At 36.2% G+C, this 23616-nt stretch overlaps 1 protein-coding gene across 6 annotated transcripts; it reads left to right on the top strand.

The window, feature by feature from the left end:
- The first annotated feature begins 3604 nt into the window (after positions 1-3604).
- slc25a25b (solute carrier family 25 member 25b) lies at positions 3605-23520 on the top strand. Of its 6 annotated transcripts, none has more exons than XM_079871667.1 (11): positions 3605-4449; positions 14237-14363; positions 14881-14968; positions 15365-15400; positions 15912-16023; positions 17416-17574; positions 18456-18608; positions 19163-19270; positions 19573-19740; positions 20332-20482; positions 20630-21677. In XM_079871667.1, exons 1-11 carry the CDS (start codon positions 4117-4119, stop codon positions 20815-20817), a joined length of 1623 nt encoding a protein of 540 aa, XP_079727793.1. In that variant the 5' UTR covers positions 3605-4116; the 3' UTR covers positions 20818-21677. The 6 variants fall into 6 exon arrangements, with proteins under 6 accessions (XP_079727793.1, XP_079727794.1, XP_079727796.1 ...); XM_079871669.1 differs by lacking the exon at positions 3605-4449 and adding an exon at positions 9354-9652; XM_079871671.1 differs by lacking the exon at positions 3605-4449 and adding an exon at positions 12204-12468.
- Positions 23521-23616: the final 96 nt, after the last annotated feature.

The following is a 23616-nucleotide window of genomic DNA, read 5'->3' as shown; positions in this document are numbered from 1 at the left end:
GCCTCCATGGACGCGTGGATTTCCCTAAATACAGCCAGCAGTTCAGGTCACAGAGAGCGTTTGAAACTCCCGTTACATCCACAAGAGCGCAACAGTGCTTCGACTTCAGTGTAAAGCCAACAAAACGCACGCTATGTTGAGTTCAGGCGCGTTGTTTAGCTTTGCCATAATGTAGGTTATGATGCTAGCTTTGTAGATGCATCAATAATACAATAATTCACCCCTAAAACCCTCAGCGGTTTCTTGGTGAATAATGAGGATTTCGCGCGCTTGTGTGATTTGCTTAGGTTTTGTTCTAATATGACTGTAGCGCCATCTCGTGGCCGCATACTTGCTAATGGTATTGTCATTTTGACGTTTTGCTCGTAGCCTCCCTATCAAATATACATAAAAGACAGTGGCATACAGAGGTAATACAATGTAAATCATTAGATGGTAGGCAGTGTGAAAGACAATTAATTTATAGGCTACATGAATTATTTAGCTGTTAGCTAATTTACAAACAGTTTTTTTCTAGCCTATGTTTGCATTTCTAGCCTTTGTATTTCCATCTTTTAAAAATAAAATAATTTAGGCTATTTATAAAAATGTATTACGACACACTCGGTTGTTCTAGCAGTGGTGAACTCATTAACACTACTTACACAAATTGGTTTAATATTGCCTTAATATGCATCAGAAAGATCCAAGTGTGCTTGCACACACAAGGAATTTACCTTGCTGTTGAAGCTTATAAGTAGGCTATAACAAGACACATAATAACATTTAAGAATATATATATATAAAATTTTCTTCTAAAATTAGCATTTTTTTCAAGCTCGTATATTTAGGTTCAGTAATTTCACTTTAATGACAATTAATAGGTCATTTTCATTGCCATTGAGGTGAAATAACTGAACATAAACATACAAGCTTGATAAAAATGATCATTCTAGAAGAAAATATCAGATGGCACTTAGTGGCTTTTGCATCTGAAGATTTAAATATATATATATATATATATATATATATATATATATATATATATATATATATATATATATATATATATATATATATATATATATATATATACATATACATATAAGAATAAAGACACAGATAGGTTTAGTCAGAATAAACATTTACAGATAATGAACTTATTATAATAAAAATAATAATATTAAAATAATAAAATTAATAAAAATTAGGGCTGTCAAAAGATTAATCGCGATTAATCGCATCCAAAATAAAAGTTTGTGTTTACATAATATATGTGTGTGTACTGTGTATAATTAAATTTGTATATATAAATACACAGTCACACACATGCATGTATATATTTAAGAAAAATGTGTTATTTATATATAAAAAAAATTATATTTATATATAATATAAACTATATAAATATATATACATTATATGTATGCAAATATTTCTTAAATATATACATGCATGTGTGTGTATTTATATAAACAAAATAATTATACACAGTACACACACATATATTATGTAAACACAAACTTTTATTTTGGATGCGATTAATCGCGATTAATCTTTTGACAGCCCTAATAAAAATATTAATAAATAGGGCTAAATTAATTTACAAGGACATAAAAGGGGGGTTTTGCACTTGGAAGACATTTAACTGTTCAACAGGTAAATAGCATGTGTGAAGAAACCATTCCTTCGCCTATGTTCTGCTGATGCGCCGTCTGAAGGGCAGTTCAAATCATCACATCTCAGCCTACAACCTTTGAACTATTGCCGGGGTGGGCAGGAGAACACCAATAATCCTCTCAGCAGTCTGTACTGTCCATCGTAGTCTCCTGATGACTGATTTGGTGACTTAACCAAACCAGACAGTTAGATAAACACAGGACAGACTCAATGACTGCAGAGTATATATATAGTGTTTTTAAGGGCTTGTTTTTCTTTTGTGTTATCTGGCAACCCTTCACCTGGAGCTTTAATGAAGAGAGGAATGAAGAGTTCAGAAATGAGTAGACGGAGAGCAGCAGAAAGCAAACTGAACAGCAGCCACTGTTAGTGTTGATTGGTTGGGAGTTATTTAATAAAGTAGCTGCATCAGCAGCTCCTGTGGTAGGTTGAACTTCCTCAGCTGGCCAAGCAAGTACAACCTCTGCTGGGCCTTTTTCACAATGTGTCAATGTGATTGTCCCACTTTAGGCCCTGAGAGATGGTGGTGCCCAGGTTCCAGGAACCTGAATGACTCCACTGTTGCCACAGCGCTGCTCATGATGGTGAGTGGGGGGAGTGCTGTGGTGTTTCTCCTGAAATCCACTCTCATCTCCACAATTATCCCTATAAACAAGTAAACAACCTTTTTGTTGTTGTTGTTTCTATAGCTCTCTTACAGGTATTGTTTACTGAGTCATAGCTGCATGCATGGCAAAAATAGAAAAGTATGTGGCTAGTACAGAGGTTTCAGAAGGGGAGATACTAGCAGTTCTGACTGTGCACAAATAGGAGAGCCAGGAGTTTGGTGGAGACAGGAACAGCCAAGCTCTGTGTATCTCACTCAGTCGTGCGCTAAATTATTTCCCTGTCTATATATAGGTCTACTGGAAGGCAACAAATGTGCAAACATGGCTGAATGGAGTGATTTTATTCCTGAAACTTAGAAATTAACTAAGATTTGTTCAAATAGTTCAAATACACAGAATCGGTCATGAATGAAACTTGTGGTCAGTTTACTTCTTCACAGTTACATCAATACCATAGATAATTAATGCAAATGCAATATTGTATGCATCAGGTTCTTCTGAAGTTTATCAAACCCATGTCTTTCAAGATGCTTGTATCACAGTTTGCTTTTGGTAAAGTCTGCCAGATTTTATACAATCTTTCAACTCTTGTGGCTGAACCGGCCTTCATTATTTAGAAGACACACTGTAAAAAATGTTTATATGTTTTCATAAGTTAGACAATATTCAACATTTTTTAAAGTCAAGTTAATACAATTTAAGTTGAAATGACTTAAACATCCAAGTTGATTGTACTTAAAAATGTAAGGCAGAAACTTTTTTTTACAGTGCAGTATTAATAATCCTCAGACACAAAGCTGTTGTTATTAACTTATTGGTGTGTTTCCCCAGTATAAAAAGCTAATTGCACTTTAGGAAATTGTCTTTAAAGGAAATTCAAATCCTAATTTAAACAGCAGAAAACTGCATTCTATGATTTGTCCAGCAGGCGTCTCTCTTAAATATTTTTTGGGGGGAATTTGATCACTAGCCTGTGATGTATTATGATTCTGAGTGATGATGGGTAAATGTAGGTGTTTGCCCACTGGAATATTTAAAAGTAGGGTTCCAGGGTCAAATTTAACAGCATATTACACACACAAGCATACAATTACAAATCTGCATTTGCTAGATAAATAATATCTATAATATCATAATTCACAATAATGAATTCTAAATAATAGTAATTCTAATAATAATAATATTTATATTGTTATTATTATTATTATCTAATTACAGAGGGGAAAAAGAAATATTGGGGCGTGACACGTATACAAAAGTGATTGGTAACTGCATGTGTCCATCACGCACATCATTGGCCCCTCCCGCTTCAAAGGCCCCTTCCCTTTCATTTCGTTACTCATTTCCGGTCGAACACGAGACTCCGCCCGCCTTACCGGCATTCTCGTTGCATCAGCTGTCATCCAGACCGCCAATTCAAACCGGATTACCTTTAGAAATTCACAAACTAAGGGATTTGTATCCGGAAAGAGATTCAGAGCGATGTAAATGCCGGAGTAAGCTGATTTGTCTGCGCTTTTTGACATTCTAAAACCCGGAGTATCGTTGGGACATTCTTCCAGCTCATCACTATGACCCGGAGCCCTGAATGCCGCCGCCGCTGCTATAGCGAGTGAACGAGCGATCCATTTTGAAACTTACTCCAAAACATATCAAACCAATAGTTGAAGTAAAGAGGCTCTTGTGGAATAGATAACTCTTTAGACGTATTTGGAAGCTTATCTCAGTGCACATCTGTCACGCATCTTGACTGAAAACGATCGGGTAACCAGCCACAGGCTCACGCTCCCCCTACGCTCGCTCACACAGAGACTCTACGTGACACTGTCTGGAGTTCAGCCCGGGTGAAATGCATCAGCGTGGCTCTTTCGTCTCTCCGTTGCTCAGCGGAGTTTTCTGCCAGTGCCGCTCGGAGGAGTATCAGGGCTCGGATCCCGGAGGTGGTGGCCGGACTGTGGGCTCCACACTAGCCGCAACATCACTCTCAGACCACGGATATGATGAGTCCTGCGACTCCCCGCATCATTGCCCGTGCCCGGTGTGCGGGGGACCCGAGCAGGAGCACCGACTCAAGGTGCTCTTCCAGATCCTGGATGTCAACAGAGACGGAGGAATCTGTGTCAACGACCTGACCATCGGACTGAAAAAGCTGGGCGTCCATCGCACTGAACACGAACTAATGGTGAGTGATTTTATCTCCTTTATATCCAGCACGATTGAATTATTGAATTAAATGATGGAATTTTATGATGGGTTTATAGGTCAAATTAAACACATTGAGAGGATTAGGAAAGAGGTTAGTTCATCCAAAAATGAAAATGATCCCATAATTTAATAGGTGTAGGCTATATGACTTTCTTCTTTCAGCCAAACACAATCAGAGTTATATTAAAACTTATCCTGGCTCTTCCAAGCTTTATAATGGGAGTAAATGGTACCATAGATTTTGAAACCCAAAAAAGCGCATCCATCCATCATAAAAGTAATCCATACGGCTCCAGTGGGTTAATAAAGACCTTCTGAAGCGAAGTGATGTATTTTTGTTTACAACTTTATAAACTATAATCACTGGCTTCCAGTAATGCCCGTATGTCGAATTCCAGCGGAAGAGTGACCTCTGATTTCTTTTACTGTCTATGGATCCGACGCATGATGTATTGATGAACACGGAAGAGCAGAGGATAGAGCAAATTAAAACACGGGTCACAAATTAGAATTTTTAATGAGAAATGTTTAAGGATTTCGATATAAGAGAAGCTTGAGTCTGTTACCCAGCCCTATTTGTTTGAACCGCGAGAGTTGTCTACTCTCACCTAAGCTTATGCTAACTCCTACATCTTTTGTCATGCGTCGGGTCAGAGGTCACTCTTCTGCCAGAACTCGACTTGCATACGGCCGTTACTGGAAGCCAGTCATTATTTAAAAAAACTAGCACAATTCACTCCCAATAAAAAGCTTGGAAGAGCTAGGATATGGCTGAAAGAAGAAAGTCATATACACCTAGGATGGCTTAAGGGGAAACTAACCCTTTAAAATAACACGTTTAGTTTATAAATGATTATTTATTAAACCCCAGAACAGAAGTTTTGTACTTCCAGACCATTAGATCCTTACTTTCACAGCTCTCGTGTGAGGCTGCTCACTAAACCAGCAGATTTGAGTGACATTTGCTTAATACAGTGCCACAAAAGACAGCTGTGCCCCTTTCTCTCCACTGTGTGAAGAGGATTGCTATTTTTCCTAGAGAGGATTACACTTGTTTTCAGTGTGTTTGATGTGGACATATGGCAAAAAGACCTTTATTGTTAGGTGAACACTAGCAAGGCTTACACATCATGATATTAATTGCAGTTTTTGTAGCATAGTTTCTGTTTTGGGGCAGTCGTGTGGGTTTCTGTCCACCCAAAATATACATTTAAGGAGCCATATTTAGTTGAATTTTAGTCAATAAAAGATGTCTTTATCCTTATTTAGCTGGAACAACAGCTGTCAGACACTGTGGAATATTTTTTCTAATAAAAAGATATATGTATTTTTATTAATTTTTATTGTTTTAATATTATATATTTTTTATATTTATATATATATATATATATATATATATATATATATATATATATATATATATATAAGCATTATTGAGGATGCCCATATACTGACATCTTGTTTTCTATTCAGACTCAGAGTTCCGTGTAACTTTCACTATCAAGTTTATTAGATATGAATCTAGACTACAGTGCAATTGTGCAAAGGAGAAGGAAATGCATAATTGAAAAGAGTCTCTTGAGAACATTCAGAGCAACATAATAAGGATAAACAATAGTGGTAAAGTTTCACCGAGTGGTAAGAATACACAGAACCTGCTTTGGGTGATTGTAATATTTTAAAGCGCAACATAAATTTGTGGAATGTGACGTGAGAGAAGGCAGAAAATGTTTCACTTTCAGAATCAGTCCTTCAGGAAATACAATAAGCTATACAACTACTTCATATCAATTAGCCAGAGCAGCATGTTGGGAAAGGAGCATCCTGTACATCAGGGATTCAGATCTTGGATACTGATCACCTGGAATGTGGCCTGTTTCTGTAGCTGAGTCACGAGACGGGACGGAACCACCCGGCAGCTCTCCCTCTTCCTCCCCCGTCTCTCCCTCTGTGATGGGGGAGGGTTGGAGGTGACTAAATTTATAATTTACATAGAGCATAATTTTAAGGCTTTCAGAATATGAATTGAGGGAAAGTTTCAGAGGTGGTTTACTCATTGGCTTATAATGAAGACAAGCATGTTCTGCATTCCACATTACTGATACTGATCTATGGGTGTTTTCTAAAGCTTGATGGTTTGAGTGAGACTTGGTTTCCTTAAGGTCAGACTTTTTTTTTTTGGGATGACGGCAGTCTTGGACAAAAGCCTGGGTGCAGTTTTTTGCGCATCAAGAATTCTTTTGTTTGACAACTAACAAAAGCACTTTGAACAAAACCGAAAGTTCCTCTATAGTGGACCAGCTTAGATTTGTTGGCACTGCTCAAATAGACCAGTAACTGTGTTATTACATGTTTTATTATGAAGGTCAAGAGAGTTTACTGCATAATTCATAACCTCTCCCGCAGATGAATGAAATCTGCTGCTTCAATTATGGAGGGCAAGAATAATTTCCTAGCACTTAAATGATCATGGGTGGATTGCACTTGTGGATTCTTGACTTAATTTGCATGCTGGATTTGCAGATGCAGTGAGAAAATAAATGCAAATAATACAGCACTAGCCATATGTAAGAACAGGACCTGGCTCATAGTTTTTCTATTCAAAGACATTCAAAGATAGAGGTTAAAGAAACATAAGAAGCTATAGGTCTTTAATTATAAGAGTTTTTAAATGAATCTTAAATAGGTTAACAGCTTTGTAGACACTTTTTTCACTTTTATCGCACAGTAACTGCTTAAAAGTCAAACAGAACGATGTCAAACTGCCACATATAGAGCTATCCAGTTCCACCCGCATCAGAAAATCATTTCCTCAGTGGATCATTACATTAGAGTCTGCTAGAAACCTTCTTCAGTAGCTAATCCTCTCCATTCAAATACAATAATGATGCCTTTTATGTTCTGTCTAGATACTTGTGCCTTCTCATGCTTTTTATCTTTATTTTCAATCTATTTTTTGTTTTATATTTTTAATTAAGTGCAGTAAAAGCTGGCAGCCAGACCTCTCATCACATTCAAAGGTCTGGGTGAATAATTTAGGATCTCTGTGTCGTCACATATTAATAGTTTAGGAGTGCAAGGGCCCCCTGGAGGAAAGGGGGAACCACTACAGTGATTGGGAAAATTATTTATTTACCAGTAACATCACTGAAGTGCACCTGAACCTCATATGAAGTCAGTTTTTTTGTGCATTTCCTCTAATGGCCTATTGAGGACAGGCTTTGTCTCACTTGCTCATTTTATTGGATTTAAAAATTCTGTCATTAATTACTCACCCTCATGTCGTTCCAAACCTGTAAGATTTTCATTCATCTTTGGAACACAAATGAAGCTATTTTTAATTAGGCTAAATCTGAGAGCTTTCTGTCCCTCCATTGACAGCTACGCAACTACCACTTTGATGCTTCAAAATGTTCATAAAGAGATCATAAAACTAATCCATATAAATTGGTTTTATAGGCTTTTATTTTTAGGCTTTTATTCACATTCATTAGCTCACTCATCAGTTGTGGTAAGCGTAAGCTCAAGCAAGTTCGCTTGACTTGCGAGAACCAATGAGGTTCATTCTCATGTTTTATGCAGCACGAACGTTGCAGCACTAAAACGAACGACATGAGGGTGAGTGATTAATGACAGATTTTTCATTTTTGGGTGAACTAACTAACCCTTTAAAAAAAAATATATATATATATATATATATATATATATATATATATATATATATATATATATATGATAACTACATAGTTATTATAATCATATACATGCATACAATTTGTATCCCTGTGTAATTTGCAAAAAAAGGTAGGTTCCTGAGATCTGAATATTGATCTTAGACCTCCCTGTGAAATAAATTGTGGTGCAGCTGCAGTTTTAGTCTGATCAATAGAAAGAGATTGTGCTCAAATGAGCTGTATTGAAATCCTGGCATTTACAAGTAAAATGAAGGAGGGAAGATGTATTTGTTAAAATTAAAATGTCCTGCTGTGCATGCCCAGATACATTTTAAAAAAAGATTTGGTTTCAACATGCTGATAAATGAATGAATGAGGTAGATTTGTATAGGTGCGTATTAAAGTGTTAGAAGTGCTTGGAATCACCATGGAGGCGATACAGGGGAGATCCTGATGATGATAGAAAAAAGAGTCAGCAGAATTTCCTCATTGCTGGGTGAGTGAGAGATCACTCCATCAAATGGCTATATTTCATCCTCTGATTGGCTGCCTGTGAATTGTCAGGCAGGGGCAGCCAGTGTGGAGCGCTCTGATTGGCTGAGGCACAGCTGCAGTGAGGTTGCAGCTTTTTTCACTGCATCACTTTTTGCCGGCTATAGATGCAGCCAACCTGCAGAAGCTTGTAGGCACCAAGGAATACACGCACTTGAAACATGGAATCGCTTTATAGTTAAATTGATTGTGAGGATTTCAGATTCTTTTAGTTAAGTTGTCTTTTTTCATGTTTTTGGCTACTGTGCAGTGGTGTGGAGTCACTTGAAGAGTGAATGATTTCTCTTTTTTTTACCTGCATGTTTTTGCACTCTGCAAAGAACAATTTTTTTGGAAAGTTTTCTGGACAGTTTGTTGTGGAAAGATGCTCTAGGTTCGAGATGATTTCAGAGCAGTTATTGGAACTGGTCATATACTGCATTTCAAAGTTTTGACTTAGTCACTGTGTTACTGTGGAAATTCTGTCGGATATGCCAGTGAGTTTTGGAAATTGTGCGGCAGTGTCCTCATCTGCCCTCATCCTCCTGGCCTCACATATGACTGCCTAAGCAGTTTCTTTCTATACACTCACATAAAACATCTGTAGACTTAAATTGATAGTTCTTACAAATACCTAGGTACAACAAAAACTCACACCACTGCTGGATGTTGTGATTGATCAAATACACAAACTCATAAGTTCTCAAGAGTAAACAGACTAGGAGCATCTTCACGAAGATGCTTAAGGAACTGTGGTCGTCCCTTTCCCAGTGGTTTCTGGGAATAACCGCATGCGAGCATGGTGCCACAGGGCCACATGATGGACTTAAGGAACGAAACGTAGAAGATGCTGCAATAAAAGAAGGCCAGAAGAAACCAGGTACACAGGCAGATTCAGTCGATCAAGTAAAGAGCACATCCACAAGGAAAACTACAGTGCTGATTATGGTGGCGCCTCCTAAGGATCTCCAGCAGGTATTACAAAGAGAATTACCACATAAGTCTTTATAATGCGCATGCATTAGCCTATATTCCAGAGACCAGAGGGCAAATGTGATAACAATTCAACTGCTATATGATCAGTGAGATAAGATTATTGCAATTTATTTCACATTATGATTCTTGATCTAAGTCTTTTCAACTCAGACTTTAAAAAAAAAAAAAAAATTAAAAATAGTAAAAAGCTATTATTTTAATCAAATTGTCTTCATGTCATATAGGTGTCTGAGAAAACAGGAGCATTGTAATGAAATAATTTCAGATAGTCCAACAGACATTTGCACATGATCTGAACTCTAAATAATAATTTACTCAATAAGAGGTTATGCCTGTTATAGTATCAGGAAAAGTTCTGAAATACCACTTGTTTTTATTGTAATTATATTAAAGGAACAGTCAAACAGCTTATAGTCTGCATTTAATTGTGTGATTTATTTATTTATTTATTTTCTAGACTTAAGCAAAGTCCTACTATGCATGTAAAATTAGCTTGGTCCTCCCTAATTATTGCTTCACATCTTTACCCCTGGTTTCACAGACAGGGCTTAAGACTAGTCCTAGACTAAAATGTAAGTCTGAGCTGTTTCCACTGAAATAAACTTATAAATATAAATATCTTAAAAATATATCAGTGCCTTTTTAGTTTTAAGATGCACATCGGTAATGTTTTTTTCTAAGCATGTTTATAAAAATTACTTAAATGTCCTAATTGATCTATGGTCTAATCCTGGCTTAGTCTAAGCCCTGTCTGTGAAACCGGGCCTTAGTGTGTTACAGCCTCTGTTGCTTTTTAAAGTCCCCCTGTAGTCCTATTCTATCCCTTAAAACTCATCTTTGAACACCAAAATGACATATTACACCCTTGCTTCATTTAGTAGGGATCATTTAGTTCATTTAGTAGGATCTATCGCAGCCTCTACTCAATCACACCAGTTCAGAATACCTGATCCACTCAGTTAACTTTACTGTAGTACACATTGCACAATGGCAAGTGGAAATACTGGTATTGCCTAATTCATGTTTAACATGTATGAAACAGAAACTGAGTCAGAAGAAGTGGATGAGTGAATTATACATCGTCTATAAGCCGATGTATCAGAATGGTAATGCATTTAATGTATCGCTCTTTACAATGTCGGACACACAACGATAATTGATATGATTTGAACAACTTAAAACATCAGTGGAGAAAGGCATGTACAGTAGTTCATAATATACATCATATACATAATTCGCCAGCTATATTGCTAAAATTACCAGGTTTTTTTTCATATCAACAGAAAAATATACTGGGATAACCTGGTTTCTCTTGAGACTCCCCTGCTTCAGAGCAGTTAATGATATGCGATGACACGATGACGTGATTGGTTACAACATGCTTGTGACGTAGAGAACAACTGCGATTTCAAACCACGTCTTTTTTTCACTGCAGTTTAAAGAAGAAAATACTCAACAATGGTGTTGACTTATGAATTTGCACATGTTTTGTCTTAAAGCATAATAAAACAACACATAGACATATAAACAACATTAAAAACTGACTTTAAATACTGTCAGAAATATTTCACCTGGTCAGAGTCAGATTAATTAGTGACAGATCATGTGCTAGTGACATGATTAAACCCCATTACAAATGTGTGTTATCAGATGGATTTTCTGTTATCTCTAGGGACCAATGAGATTAATCACAAACCGCTCAGTAAAGTGCTCAGTTTCATGTTTTCTGACCACCAATTTCACTAATTAGTTGTTGCTGAACAGATAGTGTCCCTTAGGAACCACAAAACCAGTCACATTGGTCAATTTTTAAAAATTGAGATGTATACATCACCTGAAAGCTGAATAAATAAGCTTTCCATTGATGTATGGTTTGTTAGGATAGGACAGTACTGGGCTGAGATACAACTGAAAATCTGGAATCTGAAGTTGCAAAAAAAATCTAAACATTGAGAAAATCGCTTTTTAAGTTGTCAATTTATGTTCACGATTGTGCTGCATTCACTCACAAATTTTTTCTGTATATTTATGGTAGGAAATTTACAAAATATCTTCATGGAACATGATCTTTACTTGATATCCTAATTATTTTTGGCATAAAAGAAAAATCGATAATTTTGACCCATACAATGTATTGTTGGCTATTGCCACAAATATACCCGTGCGACTTTTTGTGATCCAGGGTCACATATGGAGAGTTTTGTTAAAATGTATTTTGAAATGGGTAATTTATGGGATCTGAAATTAAGTGATAGATATATATATATTAGTGTTTTTTTCCTATAAAGTAATTGTTGAATTAGATGATTAATCAAATAAAATTCTGTCTGTTTTCCTTATTTTAAGTATGTGAATTTTCCAGAATTGTGCTGTTACATGACTGTCAACCTTTAAGACTGATACACCGATAAGCCGTGTGAGAAGGTGATGCTGTAAATGACTTGAGCCAATTACATTGCAAGTTGCAGTTCAAGCCTTAAAATGGGCGGGTTTTAGACGTCCCCTAATCCCATGTGTAAGAAATTCCTGCATCATAGTCCTGGTTACTTCAAGAACAGTCAAGAGCTGTGTACATATGTATCTTTCTTACCTTGCCTTTAAGTTTTTAGTTGTCATGTTTTTTTCTTAAGGTGAACATGTTGTGTTTGTGCCTTTACGTGCCTGCCCATATCTCAGAACGGGTAGAATTTGAGTATTTTGAATCTGATAGTTTACCGGCACAGCTGAAGTCCCTTTTTAAGTTGAGTTTATTTCTTCCATCACAAGAGTTCGATTCTTACAGGAAATGGCGAAAGGTATGTTATCTGTATTATGTTAAAAAAAGATTGTTTAGTGTGTTTCTCGATGTAATAACATTTTGTTTTGCCTAGCCTCATACAGTTTTATTTTAGTATTATTTATATACTATTATAATATTTATTCATATTTTGAATTAGTTTTTATTTTTTACATTTACATTTATAATCTTTCTATTATTGTTATTTCAGTTTTAGTTTTTTAGTTAATTTTATTACTGTAATTTCAATTTTATAACTGTTATTTCAGTCAATTTGACCTACTGTAAACTTATTTATTTCAGTTACTTGCCAAGGTAACATTTCTAAAAAAATAAATAATAATAATAATAATTAAGTTACTTTTAAATTACCGAAAATGATTTTTAATGGTTTTCGGTTTAGTTACCAAAATGTAACCTATGGGTTTGGTGTTTTATAGAAATTGAGGAAAATTAGTTTCAATGTAAAAAAAAAAAAGTCCTTATGAGCCCAAGACCTGAGCTCCCTTCCTGTGTCCTTTACAGAGTTCGAGCTCACTTTTATTTGATAAATGGCTTGGACATCAAATGTCCTTTTATTTGCACAAAATGTCAATAATCGATATTGTAAACTTAAAGGAACTTTAATATTTATATTATAGAATGTAATAGTCAGATTGCAAGCGTTTCCCTTCTGGTTCTTCAGATTCATTCTATTAGAGTATTGATGGTCGTTGTCACAGACCATCTGAACTTCAGAAGGCTAATAACCCCCAAATCTCGTTTCCATTCTCATGACCCACTTGTCTGCAGTTGAGTCATTGCAGCGTCCGGATTGAGTGTGTGAAGACGATGTCTATCTTTAAGCTACTTTACACTGACAGGGCTATTTGAGACACAGGCTGGAGGCCTGTGATCTTGACGGTCTAAATGATGGACATTAGACTGTCAGACATGACAGATTCTGAATGGCTTCTGATTACATGTACCTGTCTGTCATGGCCATTTTAATCAGCAATATCTCTTGAATGATGATTAATTAATGGATTATTATAATTGTTGTTATTGTTATCATATTTGCTTATATATAGTTAACAGTATGGCCTCCTGTGGTATAGATTTAATGAGCACAGTTCAAAAAGTACTCATTTATGGACTGTATGTGCTTGTATGGCTATGAGTTCTTGTAGTCTATGTACAGTAGAGGGGAAATTTTATTCAGACACTTCTACACTTTTTTTTATGTTTAGCTAAGGTATCATTATGCAATAGTCTCTAATCTCATAATAGAAAGTAACATAAATGATCTGACTCGTGTTCTAGTTTTCAGTGGCTCATTCTGAAGTGCTGATGTCACTGGGTGGGGTGTTCATTTGTCTGCTTGTGGTTGAAAAAGTTAAGTAGTGGACAGACCAATGATTTTGTCACCCCATAAGGTACACGCACTGTCTGAGCAACATCAGCCATTAAAACTGGAAACACACTTTCTTTTGTTTCTGTCCTTCCAGAACACTTCAGGTCAATGATTAATTCTTCTTTTCCATCTCTTTCCATTACCTCCAATTATATGCTGCTCAATGGTTCAGACAGCTTGTGTCCTAAAGGTCAAATGTTATCAAGATGGGCCTCATAAAGCTGATGCTCACGAGAATGTTAAACATGGTCCGTTCAATGCTATCTTCAGCAAACAAAGGCCATATGTCTGTCCCTAGTGCCCCATTAGCTCAACACCCCGAACAACACCGGCTCACTGTCCTCAAAAAATGTTGTTCTATCTTGAGGTTTAGATTTCTGCATATGTGTTTCAGAAAATCGTCAAGGCTGGAGACAAAGACTTGGATGGTCAGTTGGACTTTGAGGAGTTTGTGCACTACCTGAGGGACCATGAGAAGAAACTGAGGCTGGTCTTCAAGAGTCTTGACCGAAAGAACGATGGTAAGTTTTTCACTGACGTTCTATGATGTTCAAAGCGTTTCTAAGGATACTGATTTTTTTAGAAGGCAGCTTGCATAACAGCTTGGTTTGTGTAACATTTAACAACACTATTAGCTGTTTGATAACGTTGTCAATCAAAAAGCTAATCATATTAATTACCTTTATGTGTTCGATGTTGTAAAGAATGATACCATTGTGGAGCATTTACCTCAGTAAGTTGACCGAGTGAATCTCTGTGCTGGCGTGAGTGAGTGAAGGCGGGGATAATTTGCATTTTTTTTATGGATCCTAGTATACTAAATGATGCAAGGGTGTTACTTTCAAGCTATTTTAAGGCATGAAAACATTTTTGGGAGCTTGGTTTTTATAAAAACTGTTTTGAGTTTTAAAACTTACAGGATATTTTTTTATAGTACAATGACCTCAAAAGATCAAGGAAAATTTGATTTCTCAATTCATGACCCCTTTAAAATGGACAATTGTTTCAGTTTCACCACATTTTCTTTTAAATCTGCAGGTCGCATAGACTCACAGGAGATCATGCAGTCACTAAGAGACCTTGGGGTTCATATATCTGAGGAACAGGCTGAAAAGATCCTCAAGAGGTAAGTTGTTTAACTGCTTTTTATCTGCCAATCTCCCTTTTTCTCTTAAGTCTTTTATACCTACCTAATGATTCAGGCCTAACTGATCTGTATAGTGTTGAGGTGACTGAGAAACATCAACCAGCACAGATTATACAACACATCTCCTGGTTCTCATTTTTCAGCATGTTTCTTGAACATTTTTTGACCAGTCAATTCCAAAGAGTTTTTAACGCTTATTTAAAAACCCTCCCAAAAAAAAAAAAATTAATTAAACGAAGCACTTACTATAATAAAAGTTATTATTTTATTTTCTGTCTGTGTGACTGTGTACATGTCTTTGGTCGTGTGCTGTTTCTTTATCACTCTCTCCTTCTTGTGATCCCACACCCACTGTCTCGCTGCTCATCTTATCAGAATAAGGAGGGGTAATATATGTGCCCCTATAATGTAGTAAGTAGCTGTCTTTTCCCTGCATGTTTGCCTTGCTCTGCATTTGCATTTCATCTACTTTCATCTCTGCGATTTCATGTTGCATATTTGATACTCTCTCTCTCTCTCTCTTTCTCTCAGAATCTGTTTTGTCCCATATGGGTGATGCTTTTGAAATAATGAATAAGCCAATGATTTATATATTTAAGGGTTTTCAATAATATTATTCATTTTTAAGGGAAAGTCAATAATAGAACTTTTAGCAAAAGAAAATATTCTTAAAATTATTAAAGAAGGAATTCAAAATAAAAAGGCTGCGATGTTTGTGCATGTGAATAATTTTATTTTCTAGTCGCTTGACTGTATATGATTAATTTTGCTAGAAGTAATGCAGGTCTAAGCAGTTTCTTATCTAACTGCAAGCTGGTCTTATTTAAAAAATCAACAGCTGCTACCAAGAGCCAAAAAAGTGCTTACAAGAAATGGACATATTATTTACTTTTGGTCTCTATTTGTCTTTTTATTTGAATAGTATGGATCAAAACGGTACGATGACGATTGACTGGAATGAGTGGAGAGATTACCACCTGCTTCACCCTGCTGAGAACATTCCTGAAATCATCCTCTACTGGAAACACTCCACGGTAAAACACGACCACACCGTCCTGCCATGTAGTTCAAAGTTCCCAGCTTTGCTTTCAGCACCAACTGTCTCTCATTGCTCCTTTCAGGAGGTTTTGGTACTTTTTATAGTCTCTTTGTTATGTAAATTGCCTTTACTTGCATCACTGACATACTGTACACCAGAGATCTCATTAAAACTGGAGATGCTCTTCCACCTTAGTCATTCAGTCCTACTAAGCCTGCTTAGTTCAATTTGTTTCCTTGCACCTGAAATACTCCATGAATGGGACAAAAGGACGTCACTGTGATCCAGTCTGATCCTGTTAAACAGATCAACAGTGTTTTGACGTCACTGACGAGACCTTTTTTACACAGGAGAGGTAGATGTATTCCACCTCATGGATTATTCTAGCACCTATACCCAGGTGGACAGATAAGTCACTTGTGTTACAAAAGAGTAATGTCAGTTTGATTTTTGAAAATTAAAAGCCAATTATTTCTGGATTTCTTTTATGATGTTATCACAAATTCAGTATGTTATTTGATAAATAAAATTAATAAAATATAGCCCCCTAAAACTAATGAAAATAAAAATGGATAAATGGATATTACAAAAAAGACAGAACTAAATAAAAAATTTTTTAAATAGTCATGGTGAAAAAGAGTAAAGCCAGGTGCACACTGTGCGATTTATAATGGTCCTTTACGATTGTTGCATGTCAGACTGTACGATCATGATCCTCACTGTAAGCCATGTCACACTGTAAGATCTCAGGTGTCATTAATGTCAGGCTGTACAACAGTCAAGATGCGTTAAAAACATACATTTTTGTCATGGCTTGTCTTGAAAAACAAAGACAATTTGACGGTTGTCATAGAAGTCACACTGCAGGACTGTGACTCAACTCTTCTGACTTTGCCAGAATTTCGCAACGGTCATTAATCGGCTGTCAGTGAACATGTCAAACTAACTGTCAAAGACTTCATATTTTAGCCTAGTATCAGAGGAATCTTTTAGGATTTGCAAAATTTGTCTCAGATGGCCAAAGCGTGTCCAAAAACGTTCAGTGTGAACCCGGCTGAAGACAGATATCTCTCATCTTTTCGTATACATTCAAATTTTTCTAGTACTAATGATAAATCACCTAACCGGTTGATTGTCCCATTCATTATGTTCTCACTGTACAATGTCATGTGTCAAACTCCAGTCCTGGAGGGCCACTGTCCTGCAGAGTTTATCTCCAACCAGCTCCAAAAACACCTGCCTGGAAGTTTCTAGTAATCCTGAATACCTTGATTAGCTGGATCAGGTGTGTTTAATTAGGGTTGAAGCTAAACTCTGCAGGGTTGTGGCCCTCCAGGAACTGAGTTTGACACCCCTGCATGTACATGATGTCATTTCCTCTCTACAGATATTTGATGTAGGGGAAAGTATGATTGTCCCTGATGAGTTTACAGCAGAGGAGAAGAAAACGGGCATGTTGTGGCGACACTTGGTAGCAGGAGGTGGAGCAGGTGCTGTGTCCCGTACCTGTACCGCACCTCTGGACCGCCTAAAAGTTCTCATGCAGGTATGAGTCCTGTATAAAACATAGCACACATCATATGATTACTGAATAATACACATTTAAGTTTGGAAAATGTATAGGCCTATGTGATGTGATATTATCTCTTATGGTCACCTCTAATGTACATTCATTATATGGTCTCTTATGGTCACCAAGGCTATATTTATTTGATCAAAAATACAGTGAAAACATTACTATTGTGAAATATTATTACAATGTAAGATAACTGTTTTCTTTTTTGAATACTGTAATTTATTCCTGTAATGTCAAAGCTGAATTTTCAGCATCATTACTCCAGACCTCAGTGTCACATGAGCCTTCAGAAATCATTCTAATATGCTGATTTACTGCTCAAGAAACATTTCTCATTGTTATAAATGCTGAGCTGTAGTGCTGCTTGATTTTTGTGGAGACATACATTTTCAGGTTTCTGATAAATAGAAAGCATTATTGGAAATAGACAATAAATGACCCATGAATTAATCTTGGCTCATGAGCTGAAATACTAGGCTTTCTTCAAGCCCCAGTTAGGGTGGTACATGAACTGAAGTGTTAGTGAGATCCCCTGTCACCAGTGTCCTCTTTATGAAGGGACTTCATTGCAGAGACGCTGCTACTGAGTGAACTGTGTAAAGTCACTAAAGTACATGATGTTCTGTTCTTTGGATGAGTGCCTCGGTGGATGACCATGCACATTAGAAATTGCCTTGTTTCAGTTTGGTTTGTTGGATTTTACAGTTCATCTTTAAATTCTTTAGTATGTTGAATTTATAAGACTCATGGAACATTGAACCTCTTGTCCGGTGTAAATTTACCTTAAAATGCTTAAATGAAACAATTTATCAGCAAATTGAGATGTTTCACCACTGGAACGATGTTGGCAGGTTCACGCGACCCGCAGCAACTCCATGGGTATCGCCAGAGGATTCGCCCAAATGATCCGTGAGGGTGGAGTCCGGTCACTGTGGCGAGGGAACGGTATCAACGTTTTGAAGATTGCACCTGAGTCTGCTATCAAATTCATGGCATATGAGCAGGTAGCTTGTTGTTCAAACATGTAATATATGTTTTAGCATAGCTATTTGATATTTAAAGAACATTAATGTTGTTTTTGTAAACAAACAGTTGCATCTCTTTTGTTGATTTGTTTACATTGACAACTCTGTTCACACCAAGGATGATAACTATAAGTAAAAATACATAAATAACTATATTTATAACGGCACAGAGAAAAAATATTGTTGGAAGGATTTTTCCCAGCTGATGAACGATAAAAACATTGACAGCCAATCAGAATCCATCCTGCTTTAAAGACCTCGAGCATTTAAAGCAACAGACGACAAAAGTGCGTTGCACGCACTGATCTATATAGAATGACTATATATATATATATATATGTCATTCTATATAGATCAGTGGTTGCACGCTTTAGAATAAAAAGAACGATATTGTTCGCTGGTGTGGACGTTAATATAGTAATGGTTATCTTTATAGTTATCATTCTTGGTGTCTTTAGCCAGAAAAAAAACTGAATAAAACTTTGTAGCTATTATATCTGTGATTTCTAAAGCTCTTTTTCCCCGCTCTTCAGATTAAGCGGCTGATCGGCAGTAATCAGGAGACGTTGGGGATCCTGGAGAGGCTGGTTGCTGGGTCTCTAGCAGGAGCAATTGCCCAGAGCAGCATCTACCCCATGGAGGTAAGACCATAAACAATCATTTAAGAAAATGTAAGCACTACTTTGAGAAAGAAAAATAAGCTTTTTGTTCTGTCATTTAGATAATAAGTATTAATCATATGCTTTCACTAGACCTCCCATGCATTCTTTGTATCATGTGTCCGTAATGTATCATTTTAAAAATTCCAGTTTTTAAGAAATAACTGCCATCTCAGAATCTGAAACTAAATCAAGTTTTGGTGATGTCTTTCTACACCAAACAAAGTATTGCATTTTCAGATCTCTTGGAGTTTTAACAAAAACACTTTTGTGTGTTTTTAAAGGTTTTAAAGACTCGTCTTGCCCTGGGAAGGACGGGTCAGTACTCTGGGATCGCGGACTGTGCTAAATATATATTTAGGAAGGAGGGTCTCACAGCCTTCTACAAGGGTTATGTTCCCAATATGCTGGGTATCATCCCTTATGCTGGAATAGACCTGGCTGTTTATGAGGTAGGTTTTTACACAGTAAAAAAAAAAGGACTCTATTTTTTTTTTTTTTTATCAGTGTTGTTGATGTTAACTAAAACTATTAAAAAGGTTCCATTAATTGAAATAAATCTGAATTGTTTCAATTAAAGCATAGAAATAAAATGCTTAGACGAAACAATGTATGGCTTATATATATGACTAATAAAATTGAAAAAGCTAAAATTAAATCTGAAAATATAAAAATAAAAGCTTATTCAAAATATTAACAAATACTATAATGGCATATAAATAATATTAAAATCACAAAAAAATATTTTTTGTGTGTTTTTTACCTTCTAAATGTTTAATATATTTTATGTTTTATTTAATAAAAAGTATGTGTTATGTAATTATAATTAATATTATTATTTATTTATTTTTATCTGTAGACTCTAAAGGACTTGTGGTTGCAATAAATGATGCTAAGACAACTCCGGGCGGCATGCGTTTATTTATTTTAATATATATTTTATATTTAATGTTTTATATTTTATTTATTAAAATGTATGTCATATAATCATTATTTTATGATTAATTTATATTGTAAATATTATTCTATTTCTTTATCTGTAGACACTAAAGAACTCATGGCTGCAGAGGTTTGCTACGGACAGTGTCAATCCGGGTGTGTTTGTGCTGCTAGCCTGTGGTACAATGTCTAGTACTTGTGGACAGTTAGCGAGCTACCCATTAGCCTTAGTGAGGACACGTATGCAGGGTCAAGGTAAGTCTTTAACCTCTCAAATACATCATTACAAGCCTTGATTCTTTACTACTATTATCATTCACAAAGGAAACTATAATTGTTTCTCTGTCACAGTCTAATGGATTTATTTTCACTTGCGTTTTGTTCTCGTTCTCCATCTATTAGCGGCTTCTCAGGAAGGCAGCCCTCAGATGACCATGACTGGTCTCTTCAGACACATTGTACGGACAGAGGGTGCAATTGGACTCTATAGAGGCTTGGCACCCAACTTTATGAAGGTCATCCCTGCTGTTAGCATCAGCTACGTGGTTTATGAGAACCTAAAGATCACCCTTGGCGTCCAATCCCGGTGAGGGGAAGCCAAAGACTGTTAAATCCTTAATGGCTTTTGTTTTTCCTCTCAACTTTTCTTTTGGACCAGTGAAAGAGATCGTCCTAGAGGGCCGGTTTGCACTCAAGGGGAAGTGTAGCAACACTTGGCCAAGAAAGAGCTTGCATGATCGGAAGAAGAAACCTTTGCGTCAAAGACCTGACGTTTGATCTGTGAATGTAAGAGTAACTGGAATATATTAGAACAGGGCAAACAAACAATCCTAGCTGCAAGTATAATGTGAGCACCTCAAAATGGCATCTGTATTGGATCCCAACGCTCCCTTATTCCAATCCTGAGGTCATGTGAGGTCACCAGGTTGTGGTAGTAACATTTTAGTTGGGACCAATAATATGCAAGATATGCTTTTTGGAAAGGAAGGGCCAGACACCTGATGGATTCAAAGAGCCAGATTTACTAAAGCATTTAGTATATGCAACTTTTCTCTAAGAAAATAATATTTCATCCATTAACTTATTCATTTAAACTGCACAACTGGAATTGAATGTGCTAAATGCTTTGGCAGATATGATGCTAGTAATCCTGATGATCACTGACTCATTCATCCACTGGATGGCAGTGTTCTGTAATAAAGGGCTGACAGGGCAAGGCTCCCATTTTCAGTCACACTTTCATATGCTTGCATTTCGCTCACATAATTTATTACTTGTATTATTACGTTAACTGACATGCCAGTTTTGACATCTTAAAAGTTACAAGTGTAACAAGGGAAATATTTGAACCATATGTCTTATTCATCAAATGGTCCAAATAATATTGTTGAGGGCTTTTCATTGTTGTTTTTTAAATGTTGTTTACAACATTCATTGAAAGTTAATATTTAAAAAATAAAAATAAAAAAAAAAAGAGTCCTTGAAATTAAGAATACTAGACATGTGCACACACTCCTAATGGTGATTGGCAGCTAATCAAGCGTTAAGAAAAAAGTTTCAACACTGGGTCAGTTTGAGAATAAAATGACCTGGGTTTGAGAATTCAGCACCAGTTTAAATGTGGTGGGTTGAGTTCCATGTCTAGGTAGACACTGTATGGTCTTAAGTTGGAGAAAGCAATGCTACTATTTGATTTGTTTTTACTTTAAAACAATCCTGGATAATTTACTGATAAATTATCTGTTCAACTGCAGTGTAAATATAATTTCTCACCAGTATTAGTTTGCAAACATTTCAAACAGGACTATAACACTCTAGTAAAGGAACATATTTAAGCACTTTATTTTAATAAAAAATAAACCAGACTTGAATTTTTAGGAGGATTTATAATGGAGGATATTCAGTAGTTGTGGTGGTTGTGATTTAAGTAAATATATTATTTTTCAGCATTTATGTTTAATGTTTGTATCAGGTTGGTTGGGGGGGGGGGGGGGGGGGGGAGTTTAAGTTTTTGTAAAGAAAACACTAAAGAGGTTTAAGTTAGGATTTCTTTTGAAAAATGTAGTTGCTAATGTATCTACTCTGCAGCAGTCAGCAAATATCTTGTATATTTGGATATGACATTTGTCAGGATAGGCACCCCAATGTTCCAAACTTGCATTTTTTTTTTTTTTTATTGACAAGGAAAAAATAAGTTGCACTTAAAGCTATTGCATGTGAAGCCCAAAAATCCCTCCAGTTCAATGGGTTTTTGCCCTTTGTTGTTCTACAAAACTCTAGTATTAATATAGTTGCCTTAATTCTACATAAAATAAAGCTGCTTTTAGACTCTGGGGGAAATGTAGGGAGATGGTGTTAATGACTGAAATATTTTTCTAATGATTTGATTCTCAGGGAGAATTTAGTGGTCTCCAATACTCCTGTGCAGATGTGCCTCCTGAGTCTCGTCTCCATTGAGCTCTTGAACTGATATCTGCATATAAGTAAATATATAACTTGTATGAATGACTTTGTGCAGGCCTAACAGTTTGCCTTTTTCAAGTTTCAATACATGACTGAAAAAATAGCAAACACCCTTCTGTGTCCCGATGGTAGTTGAACTGAACTCAGCTGTGGCCCAATTCCCTTTGAATCAATTCATTCTTTGTAATGCATGTATGTGTGTGTCTTGTCTGAATATGCACAAATTGCACTGTGGAGTCTTTACAGGGCTTTAAAAGCTGTATTTGAGCCTGCCTCATAATGAATGCAGCTTTCTATTTTTTGTTTGTTTTGCATTTTGCACCTTTCACAGGAGAAATCTTTGGACTGCTCTGAACTTGTGGGCTAGACCCATTCGTGTAGTAGTCCTGAGACTGAAGGCTTTAGATTTATGTTTGTTTGTGGCGTTCAACACAATCAAGGAATGCCGCTCTGAGACTGCCTGTAATCTATTGCCTTACTGTTCGGCTGTTTTGGTAGCCGTGTTAGGGCTTCTGTGAGTGCTGTGAATGCACAGTGTTTGCCGTGTATATCAAAATGTTCTGTTGCTGGGGTCCCCTGAATATCATAAACATACATGCTAATGAAATATCCAAATATCTGTTCTGCAAAACATATCTAAACATTTCTAGATGTGATGACACATCTGTGAAGTTTTAGTTGATGCTGAGATGTGCAAATCAATGCAAGAATGTTTACTGGACAATAAAGGAAAATAAACTGTCCTCTGTAAAATGCATAAACTCTATGTAGAGCGGAAATATTTATGTTTGTACAATAACGGTTAAATAAAGTTATTATTGATTCTGTTTATGGAGGGTGGCATTCCACCATATTGTGTACTTTGCTCTTCCAAATGAGACTTTATTCTTTATTCTAGTCAATTTTAGTTCATTTTGTTTTCTATA

The sequence above is a fragment of the Squalius cephalus genome (genome assembly GCF_949319135.1).
Source record: "Squalius cephalus genome assembly, chromosome: 5".
In the NCBI taxonomy this organism is placed as follows: Eukaryota; Metazoa; Chordata; class Actinopteri; order Cypriniformes; family Leuciscidae; genus Squalius; species Squalius cephalus.
This window is presented reverse-complemented; position numbering and strand designations above follow the sequence as displayed.

Excerpts from the sequence above, each read along its gene's own strand:
- slc25a25b (XM_079871667.1), top strand. The coding sequence starts at position 4,117 with ATGCATCAGCGTGGCTCTTTCGTCTCTCCGTTGCTCAGCGGAGTTTTC. Across the intron at positions 17,575-18,455 it reads GCCTAAAAGTTCTCATGCAG|GTTCACGCGACCCGCAGCAA; the intron begins GTATGAGTCCTG and ends CGATGTTGGCAG. Across the intron at positions 19,741-20,331 it reads TAGACCTGGCTGTTTATGAG|ACACTAAAGAACTCATGGCT; the intron begins GTAGGTTTTTAC and ends CTTTATCTGTAG.